This window comes from Pseudophryne corroboree, chromosome 1 (genome assembly GCF_028390025.1).
Source record: "Pseudophryne corroboree isolate aPseCor3 chromosome 1, aPseCor3.hap2, whole genome shotgun sequence".
NCBI lineage: Eukaryota > Metazoa > Chordata > Amphibia > Anura > Myobatrachidae > Pseudophryne > Pseudophryne corroboree.
Genome location: NC_086444.1, coordinates 149,787,538 through 149,800,418, shown reverse-complemented (window position 1 = coordinate 149,800,418; position 12,881 = coordinate 149,787,538). Strand labels below are relative to the sequence as shown.

The following is a 12,881-nucleotide window of genomic DNA, read 5'->3' as shown; positions in this document are numbered from 1 at the left end:
GTAATATGGTACAATTGTTTACTGGTTTATTAACAACTGAAGAATAAAAGGCACTCACTAAAGAAGAAGGGTGAGAAAACATCCATTTCAAACACACAGGATACAAATAGAGTAAGAAAAGATGTTTCTCAGAGACCTACAGAGAAAACATACCAGAGATTATTGGGTAAGGTTCAAACCAGAAGTACAAAATTATGGACAAATAAAAGAGATATTTGATCACAAGAAACCTTTTACAATGTTGACCATTGCTTTTGTTGAGGGTCTTAGATCACATATCAAAAATTGGTTGACCATTAATGATCTACTGTGGCGCACACAAGTCCCAGAGGATTTGACAACCTTAGCAGTACACCATGAAGATAACTTGGTGTTCAATAAAGTTAGAAACAAATTAAAGTTGCTGAAGTCACTGGTAATATGGCTGGGTGGGCAACAGAAAGGTACCACCCCTAGACATAGACCGTTTCAGCGTGAAACAGGCAGGTGTCCAGTCTGATCAACTGGATACTTGCGCTGTCGAGCTGAAATTGTTTGTTAATTCTGTAGAAACCAACTGCAGATAATACGTTGTTAATTTGACCTGCAGACCGTGCTGGGCAGGACAGTTCCAGAGAAGAATAAAATATATTAGTTTTTAATTAAGGCATATAATGTAATTTCACCTCATATTGTATAGCAAACCATGCTAACAGAAATCCCTGCAAAGCAAAATAATAATAATAGCAGCTCTACTAACTTGTCAGAAAACTCGGCATGACACTGTGGCACGCTTACCAGAATGGGAACTGGTCCTCATTATTTCTTCCACCATTACCCTGGTCAAATGTAATATTTTGAAGTCTGCTACTTTACAAATGGTTAATGAAACTGATGGGTTTCAGAGAGAGGAATGGGGGGAGGAAAGTGTAACCCCTCGTGCTTGCTTAACATACCCTGACTAAGCTGATAATAACTGCCAAGGTAGCAGCACGAAAATAAATTGTAATAAAAATGTTTACATGTTTACTAAAGATATATGTATACTAAATGAACAAACATTAATCAAAATGCAAAAAGCTTGTTATTTACAGGAAAGGACTAAAGAGGGAAAATGCAATGAAGGCTTGTGGCACAGCTCTGAAGCAACCAGCTAAAGAAGATCCAAGCTACTGTGACCAGCACACAACCAATCCCTGTGGGAGGTGCTTGTCATAATCTGCAACCTGGTGATGAGGTGATGGTAAGAAATTTCCTGAGATCGGGCTCGCTGACAGACCGGTGGGAAGGACCTTACCAAGTCTTGTTGACAACCCCAACTGCTGTTAAGATAAAGGAGAAGACTTCATGGATCCACTCCACCCACTGCAGAAAAGTCACGCCTCCTGAGACAGCACATGTGGAAGATATTCTCCAAGACTCCTCTGCACTTCACCAGTAAAACCAGCAAGTGAGTGGTTCGGGCATAATAATCCCTTGAGCCACTTGCCAACGCAGTATCTCTGTGGAGGGTACATAACTCCTAGAAGAGTACTGTGAAGATAAAGGACAACAAAGACAATGCTAAACAGGATGATGCTGATAGGCCAAAGGCCAGACCGTGGACTATGGGGGTGCATTCTCTCATGGGCATGTCTGATTACAATCATACTCATTGTGCTTGAGTGTTGTATATACATTCCAGGGTCTGTTAACAATGTGACCAGTCAAACAGGTAATGTAACATCTTACAATGAAGCGTTATTCAAGACACGTGTGTGTAGGGCCTTACAAAAGAATAATTATGGAGGAGAATTTACAGGTAATTCCATGATAGCAATGCACAGTAAAATTGCAAAGGCTCTCAACACAAGCAAATGTTGGATTTGTACCCACCTACCCATCAGTGTAGATGCAGGTATACCCCTCCAGGCTCATTACATAAGCACAGCTGACATGATAGACAGAGATTGGTCCTGCCATAAGCGAAAGAATGGTAGTCGCAGTTGTGCCAATAAGACACCTAAAGTACAGAATATAGTAGACTTCCCATATTTGGATGTCTTAGATGCAGGCTTGCTGTATGCGCCCGCTCTGCAGGTATCTGCAGCCAAAGGGAAACCTGAATTCTGCTTAAGTGTTAATGAAAAGTCCCACCCATATGTGTACAAGGAAAAAATATTACAGGTAAAAAGCCCAAACCTAGGGTACACTAACTATACTGGAGCCACATTTGTGGTAAAGATGTCCGGTAGATGCTCCCTCAAGAATCTCAAAACCTGTTGGCATTCCATAGATGCAAATGGGGCATTAACACCTAACGATACTTTATACCAACTACAGAGAAAGGTGTACACTTGATAACAGCACATGTGGAGATGCCAATGGTAATAACACAGGGTACTTTATGATATACATAAGGCTCATTTATACCAAAACTTTTGGGATGCCTCTGCCTAAGGGTATGTATTGGGTTTGTGGAAAATGGGCATACTCATGGATTCCCTTAGGTGCTAAAGGACAATGTGTACTCTCCTCAGTATTCCTATAGAGCATGACTTGGTGCCAAGTGACCTGACATATTTAAGACATCTCAGTAAAAGAGAAGTGAAAAAAGGATATGTATCTTTCAGATTTTCTGATGGTGAACGTACGGCTGGAACTTTGTTTCCTCTGTCCACTATCTATTTGGTGGAAAAAGCTGTGTCCCAAACCTTAACGGTACTAGATCAGATGGTAGGGGAATTGGTCGTTTCAATCAATCAGACAGTGGAAGAGCTGGCTCAAGTAAGAAAAGTGGCTTTACAAAATAGGATGGCACTGGATCAGCTGTTGGCAGCAGAAGGGGGCACGTGTGCAGTGGTAGGACAAGAATGTTGTACTTATATTGAAGATCACAGAGCTGAAATAAGTGCTCATCTGAGCAAGGTGGGAGAGTTGCAGCAGGAAATGATAAGGTTAGGTGCTAGTGAAGGTTGGGATCCACTTGGATGGCTAGGAGGAAGTATTGCAAAGCTTTTTTCTGGAGTATTGCAGTACATTGTGTTTGCTGCACTGATTGTAGGAATCATATATCTTACCATCAAGTGTGGACCAGTAGTCTGTGTACAATGTGGTAAAGGATTTAAAAGGTTGAAAGTGCACCATGAAATGACCATTGTGGTGGTAGATGATGAGGTTCCACTAGAACAGGTGACTCAGGGAACAAGTCAGGGGCAGCAGGAAAGACAGGTGGTATATGCTGACATGAGCAAATCTTATGAAAGTTTACAACTCCAGGAAGCTGAGCCCATATACCAGGCTTTAGAGGAGGATCAGGCAGGTAGGGAAAGTACACAGCTTGTTAATTTTACTTATGGACTGGATAACAGGGTAGAAATGAATCAGGATGAGTATGTTAGACATGAAATACAAGCGAGTTTCACCTAACTGTGTCAACACCCTCTTAGCCAACACCAGAAGGTTCCTATAAAAAGAACAGGGATTCCCGTCCGGTGCGGTGAGCATTGGCGCCAGGCCCATCCCCGTGAACCTACCTTTTTCCTATGTTGTGCGTCTACCTAACCCTCATTAGAAATTGTGAAATTGAACCTTCTGATTTGTGTATTAGAGTGTCAAGTATATTGGCAGAGAGAGGAATGATATAGATAAGTGAATACACAAAATGGAAGCTGGATGTCAGTTTGTCTATTGCTTAAAAGAAACTGTTGCTTTAAATGTGATTCTTATATGTTTGCAGAAACTTTGATTTTAGTAGCAATTAAGGAAGTTAGTCTAGCTTTACAGTATTTCATAGACTGTGGTTAGCTAGTATCCTATAGAAAAGGGAAGTCGAAAGTATGTTGAAGGTAAAAGTATATTTTTAATGTAACAGTCATAATCACAAGATGCTGAGCTAATTAATTGGAAATCCCCCATAAGGGGAGTTTATAAATTATAATATATTCTGATATTTGAAATGTAATTGGTCTATGTATATGATTGGCTTGTTAATTTGATTAGATCATGTAATGCTATGATGAAAGTATATAAGATGAAATCAACGTGTCAATGTGCAGTTCATGATATTCTTTTATCGTGAGCCCTGTGAACTTCACAATGCAATAAATCTACCAAAGAGACTTCAATGTTCTTCAATTATTTTACATGACCATATCAGTACCCAACCTGGGTACTCCAGCATATACACACACACACACACACACACACACAAACCGGGTTACGCTGCACTGCTCCAGGGCACACACACACTGGTTTACACTGCACTGCTCCAGCACACACACACACACACAGTTACACTGCAATGCTCCAGCACACACACAGGGTTACACTGCAATGCTCCAGCACATACACAGGGTTACACTGCAATGCTCTAGCACACACACACACAGGGTTACACTGCAATGCTCCAGCACACACACACACACACACACACACACACACACACGGTTACACTGCAATGCTCCAGCACACACTTGCTGGGTTACTCTGCACTCCTCCAGCACACACACAGGGTTTACACTGTACCAACACCAACACACATACACTCGGGGTTACACTGCACTGCTCCAACACACACACACAGGGTTACACTGCACTGCTCCAACACACACACACACACTGCACCAACACACACACACTGGGTTACAGTACACTGCACACACGCATATTGTACATATATAGCTGTCCGCCTGTCCCTACCTTTCCAGACTTCTAGTGCTGATCTGCTGTATCAGTCTGGGCCCCCTCCTCTCAGTTTCTGAAGCGCACAGTCACACACACACACACACACACACACACACACACACACACACACACAGTGCTGGCAGAGGATTGCATGTGTGTGAAGTGGCGCCTCTACGTACATGTGTTTTCGGGAAGCAGATCTTCGCAGCGTACTGGCGCAGCGGAGCGGAGAGGCCGCCTCTTTAACCCTGTGTCATCCTGCACTGCATACCCCCGCTTACCGCCTCGCGCTGGTGCCCTCTCATATTCCGCGTCAAGGTCATGTGCCCCCTTAGCCCCCCCTAGTTGCGGCTATGGTTTAGGCACCCCCCGGGACATTTATGGTTAGGCTGCGGGGGAGGTAGGTTTAGGCTTCAGTTGGGGGGTTGGGGTTAGTTAGTATTGTTTCCCGAACCCTGACGGGATTCTAACAATCGGTATGTCGCAGTCTGTATTTTGACCACTGGCAATTTCAGCCCCAACCCCCTCAACCTAGGAATTCATTAAATTGGTTAAGGAGCTCACTGTCCTTAATATGCTTCCTTCACATTCTATCTTGTATCAGCATTGGGTTGTGTGTGGATAATAATGCCATAACACAGTGACATGCAACCAGAAGCAAATGTCTTACTGGAAGTATTGCCAAGGCCTAATTACCTCCACATCGTTAGTGGTGTACTTATGAAACCACTGAATTTCCTAAAAGCAAATCTGCCACAAAACCCCACACTACCCAATGCCCTCCAAATTGCAAAGTATAGAAACCACCACAGTTATCAACAATGCCAGAAAAAACACCAGATAAAAAGAAGGTATTTGTGACCGATGAGACAGCACAACCAGCATGCTTTGAGCCAACTGGCCAATCAGAAAACAAGGCATAATAAATATATATCATGCGGGCAATTATTATATACTAAGGTATAACACAAAACTTAATTATGTTATAGAAGCAATATTATTTAATTAATATATTAGGGGGTCACTTTAATGAGTAATTAGATTAAGAGACCAATATTATTTATATATTAAGCTGCCAATATTGAATGTTTGCTAAATGGACTTATGATGAGGAGAAAACAAAATTAATATTTTCTGAAATGGGCACCGTTTATAGCGACATAAAATATTCTTTCCACTGTCATTAATCCATTTTTATTGGCCCCATTAGCAATGATTTAATATTGGCAACTGATGCCGATGCCAGTCTCTGCTTCAGATAAATGCCTACAGCTACCATGCCTGCAATCCGCTATGTAAGGCACGTTGGCTCAGTGTCCCCATACCCTAAGGGCAGAATGTTACAGTATCGCTACGTCTTAATACGGTACTCACTGTTTCTTGCTTGTGATTGGCTATGAGATCAATCGCTCTTTCCGTGAACAAGTGAGTGGAGTATTTCTTCTCATACCCTCTGGCCGCTACTTCACCATCTCGGAAGTCCAGAGCGCACATGGTTTTATTCAGCCCTAAGCTTGTGTAACATCTCTCATGAGTATAGTATTCCTCACCGCCCGTATAATATCCTGTAATACAAAGAGTTGGAAACGGTATAAGTACAGATGTGGCTTCTGTCATCGTTACCAGCGTTATCACTACACTGCTACATTCTGCTGCCATGTCATTCCTTATCTATCCAGAAATGATACGAGCAAGCTACGTTGCTTACTGCCAAAACGTTTCAATGTCATTCACTAGTGCTCAATATTTATTTACATGTGCTAAACCTAATAATAATAATTGTAAGAAACCCAGCATTATCAAACTACAGCACCTTCAGCATCATTCATGGTGACATCAAGATGTTATAATGCAATAATGTCATCTTAAAAGGCGTTCTCCAGCCATCATGATATAAGGTGATCACATAGGACTCATTCTAATTAAGCAGACTATGAGAATTATTAGTGGGGGTCTGGTATAAACATAAAAAAAACTTATGGTTGGAGAACCCACCCCCTTTCCCCCCAAAATGGCCTTAAGCTACACGTATTGGTTCATATATAGATCACTGACTTATAGACACGATAAAAGGTAATAATGGAACTTTGAAACTATGTAGAATGGAATTTATTTCATAGTGTGTAAGGAATAAACATGAGGTGCAACCACTGGTCTGAGACTTGAATATCCGTTATCAGACTTCCTGTAATGCAAATGTAATGATACAACATAATAGCTACTCGTATAGTTAATTATCTACAGAACCTTGGATTTACAGCCATATAGGTTTATACCCCTTTTCCACTAGTTTTTTAAAACACGGGTAAATGCGCGGGGTCGCGCATTTACCCGTGTTTTTCCCTAGTGGAAAAGGGTCCCCCAGCAAATTCCCGGATCAAGTGATCCGGGAATCCTACCCGGGTAGCTAGCCGGGTTAAACACGTGCTCAACCCGGCTAGCTGTCTAGTGTGAACGGGAGCTGTGTCGAGGCGACATGGCTCCCGTTCACTGTGTATGGGAGGGCGGCGCTGGGAGATCATGTGACCTCCCAGCGCCGCTCCTGCCGCGTCACTAGCCGCGTCACCAACCCGGCAATTGCCGGGTTGGTGAGCGCTGTCTGTAGGGGGCTGTAGCACGGGTCGCAGCCGTGTCAGGCGATTCGGCTGCGACCCGTGCTACTGTAGTGGAAAAGGGATATAAGACACACATTTCAAGATGGCGTAAAAGATATATGGCAATGGGGACCAGCGAAGCCATAGAGCAGAGATTTTCAACCTTTTACATCTCGCGGCACACTGAACACGATTTAAATATTGCCAAGGCACATTCACATGGTGATGCATGGTGCAGTTGCGTGTCCTAGGATGTCATGTCACAGCTTCTCCATAGGTAACGCCTTAGCCACATCTGAGAAAGCCAGAAGAGCCCAACACTGCCCGGGTCCAAAATTAGAACTGGCTCTGCAACCACTAAACCCACCAGTATTGATCATTCCAGGGCCTCAGTAGCGGCAAACACTGACGGGCCTGGCTGTGCTTCTATGGCGGCACACCTGGAGACTGCTCAGGATACACTAGTGTGCCACGGCACAGTGGATGAAAAATACTGCTGTATCATATGCAGAATCAGACCAATCGGATAATGTTTGTGCTTTTCACAGATTTACTCTGATTTTTTCATTGCTTTGTACTTAAATGAGGTTATCACTGAAACACTGTAACAGTGATAAATAACATAACAACAGTGGAAATTGTGTTCACACAAAGCCTAAAGGTACATACACACGGTGAGATTCGGGCTATTCCCGATTCTCACTATGCGACATGGACTGTGGTCGGTATCGCAAGCAAAGATGACTGTGCTTGCGACACCGATTTTGGCTAAGTGACAATTCTGACTATCTTTTACATGAGACAGTCAAAACTGACTTGTCTGCACAGTCTAATTTTGCTTGCGATACCGATCCCGCGCATCAGCATCGCAAGCTGTGTACACACGGTGCAATATGAACTAATTTTCCATACGATTTTGACTATATTCCACTATATACTCCCCCTCCATTCCCCCGATGGCCATCTGACAGATGGGATCCCGGCGTCGGTATGGTAATCTCCCAACCACCGGTCACCCAATATCGACCCGTCCAAAATGACTATACAGTATGAGTGGAATTATTAAACTCACTTAGTGCAGCTGGACTTCCAGCGTATAGCACTGCACTGACACTTGGTGTTCCGGTCATGCTTCTGCGGACCTTAGCTCTGCCCAGGTTATACAACAGAACCCGACTTAAAGCATACTTGCCTACTTTTGAAAAAGCATTTCAGGGAGATGTGAAAGTAACACCTATCAGTGCGGACGTGTACTACTACATCTGAGAGGCGTGTCATAAAAATGACTTACATCCAAATGTAAATGCATGTAGCCATAGGGATCAACCGGGCAGATGTATTAACCCGGAGAAGGCATAAGGAAGTGATAAACTAGTGATATGTGCAAGGTGATAAACGAACCAGCCAATCAGCTCCAATGTGTAAATTATTGGCTGGTGCATTAATCACCTTGCACATATCACTGGTTTATCACTTCCTTATGACTTCTCCAGGTTAATGCATCTGCCCCCAGTGTATCTTATTACCAATGCAGGGAAATGGCACTGATGTTCCCATTTGAATGTATGTACCTGTGATTTATTCCCCCTCCCCCAAGAATGTAACAGCTGCATAATGGGGTTAAGGAGCAATCAGGGAGATTGCTGTACTATTCAGGGAGTCTCCTGCAGAATGAGGGAGCGTAGGCAAGTATGTTTATACAAACAGAATAATGTGCAAAAAGGCGGCAAACTACATGTACAGTAGTTTAATTTGGGTCATATGGCCTGCCTGGTAGTGGTGTCACTTCCTACAGCAACAATATTAACACAAGGTCCCAAATGTCAAAGCGCAACAACAAAAAACATTACACTGTTCAACACTTAAGTCACGTAATCGGTCAGGCAGAGATGTACCTCTCTGCCGGTAACCTCAGGGGACCATGTGTAAAACGTGCCACTGGTGCTCCGGAACTGTGCATCTCATGTGGAACGCAAAACTGGATATATGCAGCTAGCTCCTCCTGTGGAATGCAACAACTTCTAATGCAGCTACCAGTCAGCAAGCAACATCAGTGCACATGTGCAGACCAGTAGGGACCATATGGTAGCACTGATCCAAAGTTTTGAATGACCAGCTAAACTACAGGAATAATTCATTAAACTCTGAATACCCCAAACAGGAGTTAAAGGGAATGTCTCATATCAGCACATACCTAGGCATACAATGCTAGCAAACTCAATGTGATCTTAGAATATTACTAGAGATGTGCACAGGACCATTTTTGCTGGATTTGTATTTGGCCCTGATTTGTCATCCGGCTTTGTATTTAGTATATGCCTGACCGCCGTGACTGGTTTTGGTTTTTGTTTTCAAAAGTTGAAAAACAAAACTAAATTCATATAATTTGGGCCTTTTTTTGTTCCATGGGGGTGATTCAGACCTGATCGTAGATGTGCTAAATTAACACATCTATGATCAGATTCTCTGACATGCGGGGGGACGCCTAGCACAGGGCTAGCTAGTCCCACATGTCAGGCGCCCGCAGGAGGCCCGTAGCCATTTTTGTGATCGCATCGGCTGCATGTGATGTCTTGCAGCCGTCCCGACTACGCCCCCAGTTTCTCCGTTGCCGACCCCAATTTGAAGCCTCGTCCCCACAATGCTCCATCTCCACCTTGGAAATGGAGCGTTGCCGCCCACCGCCACGCGACCGTCTCTGCCTATAGTCTGCCCCGCATGACAGGCAGCCGCAGGAGGCCCGCCGCCATTTTTGTGATCGCAGCGGCTGTGTGTGATGTCACGCAGCTGCTCCAACTACGCCCTCGTTTTTGAAGCCTCGTCCCCGCAACGATCCGTGTCTGCCTTGGAAATGGAGCGTTGCTGCTCCCCCACCCCGAGACCATCTCTGCCTCATTGACAGGCTGAAGCAATCGCATTTTCTGCGTGGCGCTGCAGAAAATGCAGGTACATGCGCAGAACGGGCCATGTGCATGAGATCACATCGTCTTAGCAACTTTTGCCGTTGGAGTGCTTATTGCAATCCAACCTGAATCAGACCCTATGTGTACAATATAAAATATACATCACAATATTAGATGGCACGAAGCGAGCAAAACTGCGGGCAAATGGTAGTAATAACAATGTTCTTATCTGAATGTAATAGTTTTAAATAATAAGTGAAATCACATTTCCCTTAGGTCAGTCATATAAAAGCCAAGGGCCTCAAACCAGAAATAACCAGTCTTAGCCGGTCTGGTGGTGTGTGTGAGGTCATGCTGTGATGTCATAATGGCAACTGCCTGTATCAGGGCTGTGCTGTTGCTGGCTCTTGCATATGCTTTCAGAGGCCTGGCACGGCATAGCACACTGGTAGAAGGTTAGTGACTGGACAAGATAAGAGCAGCTTAGTACGAATTGTCGGCAAACTTTTAGCATGACTATTATAATATATGATTTATGACCTTGGGGATAGCATAGTATTGGATAAAAAGAAAATCTCACACCTACTGGGACAGTGCAGTTCGTTAACATCCACAAGCAGCTGCAAATGGGCCATTGGAGATATATGAAGACCGCTGTCTAGATGGATCTATAATATTCCTACAGATTGTAAGCTCGTGAGCAGGGTATTCCCACCTCTAGGTCTGTCTGTTTTTTTCCCAGTTTTGTTCTATAACTGTTGTTCTAATTGTAAAGCGCAACGGAATATGCTGCGCTATATAAGAAACTGCTAATAAATAAAAATAGGATTTTAATTACCTACCGGTAAATCCCTTTCTCGTAGTCCGTAGAGGATGCTGGGGTCCATATTAGTACCATGGGGTATAGACGGGTCCACTAGTAGCCATTGGCATTTTAAGAGTTTGAGAGTGTGGGCTGGCTCCTCCTTCTATGCCCCTCCTACAAGACTCAGTCTAGAAACTGTGCCCGAGGAGACAGACATCTTCGAGAAGAGGATTATATACAGATAGTGGCGAGATTCACACCAGCTCACACAACAAGGCAAACCAAGCTAACTAGCTTGAAACTCAGCAACAGCTGAAACATTACTAAACCAATTAACAAGGCAGTACTTAACTAAGAACAAAGCCGTACTGAACCAGATAACCACTGCAGGATAATGAAGCGCTGGGCGGGCGCCCAGTATCCTCTACGGACTACGAGAAAAGTATTTACCGGTAGGTAATTAAAATCCTATTTTCTCTTACGTCCTAAAGGATGCTGGGTTCCATATTAGTACCATGGGGATGTACCAAAGCTCCCAGAACAGGAAGGAGAGCGCGGAGGCTCCTGCAGAACTAATCGACCAAACTTTAGGTCCCCAGAGGCCAAAGTATCGAACTTGTAGAACTTAGCAAATGCGTTAGACCCTGAACAAGTAGCCGCTCGGCAAAGCTGTAAAGCCGAGACACCTAGGGCAGCCGCCCAGGAAGAACCCACCTTACGAGTAAAGTGGGCCTTAACAGATTTTGGACACAGCAATCCTGCTGTAGGATATGCATGCTGTATCGTGAACCTGATCCAGCGAGAGATCGTCTGCTTAGAAGCAGGACACCCAATTTTCTTGGGATCATACAGAACAAACAGAGTCCGATTTTCTGTGACGAGCAGTCCTCTTCACATAGATTTTCAGAGCCCTTACAACATCCAAGGACTTTGAAGTAATTGAGGAGTCAGTAGACCCTGGCACCATAATAGGTTGATTGATATGAAAAGCCGAAACAACCTTAGGAAGAAACTGCTGACGTGTCCGGAGCTCAGCTCTATCTTCATGGAAGATTAAGTAGGGGCTCTTACAAGACAAAGCCCCCAACTCCAACACACGTCTAGCAGAAGCTAAGGCCAACAAAATGAAAGCCTTCCACGTGAGAAACTTGACCTCAACCTCTGGTAGAGGCTCGAACCAATCCGATTGGAGGAACTGTAACACCACGTTAAGATCCCAGGGTGCCGTAGGTGGCACAAAGGGAGGCTGGATGTGCAGAACCCCTTTCAAGAAAGTCTGAATTTCAGGGAGGGAAGTCTGGACCTTTACGGATCCCAACCTCAGGCCCATAGCCACACCTGCTTGCAGGAAGAGGAGAAACCGTCCCAGTTGAAACTCAACCGTAGGAAACTTCTTGGATTCACACCAAGAGACATACTTTTTCCAAATGCGATATTAATGTTTAGACATTACTCCTTTCCTAGCCTGTATCAGGGTAGGAATAACCTTGTTCAGAATGCCCTTCCAAGCTAATATGTGGCGTTCAACTTCCATGCCGTCAAATGTAGCCTCGGTAAGTCTTGATAAGCTAATGACCCCAGTTGCAGTAGATCCCTCCCGAAGAGGAAGAGGCCTCGGATCTTCCAGCAAAAGACCCAGAAGATCCGCGTACCAAGCCCTTCTTGGCCAGTCCGGAGCAATGAGGATTGCCTGAACTCTTGTTCTCCTTATGAGTTTTAGAGCTCTTGGAATGAGTAGTGGAGGAAACACGTACACTGACTGGAACACCCACGGAGACACCAGGGTGCCCACTGCCACAGCTTGCGGGTCCTTTGACCTGGAACAATACCTCCGTAGCTTCTTGTTGAGACAGGAGGCCATCAAGTCTATTTGAGGTACACCCCAAAGATCTGTCACCTCCGTTAACACCTCCGGATGGAGGCCCCACTCTCCTG

General features: G+C 44.3%; 2 protein-coding genes across 9 annotated transcripts in view; one reads left to right on the top strand and one right to left on the bottom strand.

Moving 5' to 3' along the window:
• The window catches only part of LOC135057856 (uncharacterized), a 263,586-nt gene extending 259,587 nt beyond the window's left edge, over nucleotides 1–3,999 (top strand). For both annotated transcript variants that reach the window (XM_063963595.1, XM_063963588.1), the window contains one exon: nucleotides 1,060–3,999. In XM_063963595.1, the coding sequence (XP_063819665.1) occupies nucleotides 2,482–3,387 (906 nt within the window). In that variant the 5' untranslated portion in view covers nucleotides 1,060–2,481 and the 3' untranslated portion in view covers nucleotides 3,388–3,999. The remainder of the gene's footprint in view (nucleotides 1–1,059) is intronic.
• Nucleotides 1–12,881, bottom strand: part of ARSB (arylsulfatase B) — a 320,071-nt gene that overhangs the window by 281,035 nt on the left and 26,155 nt on the right. For all 7 annotated transcript variants that reach the window (XM_063963566.1, XM_063963563.1, XM_063963567.1 and 4 more), the window contains one exon: nucleotides 6,019–6,209. In XM_063963566.1, the coding sequence (XP_063819636.1) occupies nucleotides 6,019–6,209 (191 nt within the window). The remainder of the gene's footprint in view (nucleotides 1–6,018; nucleotides 6,210–12,881) is intronic.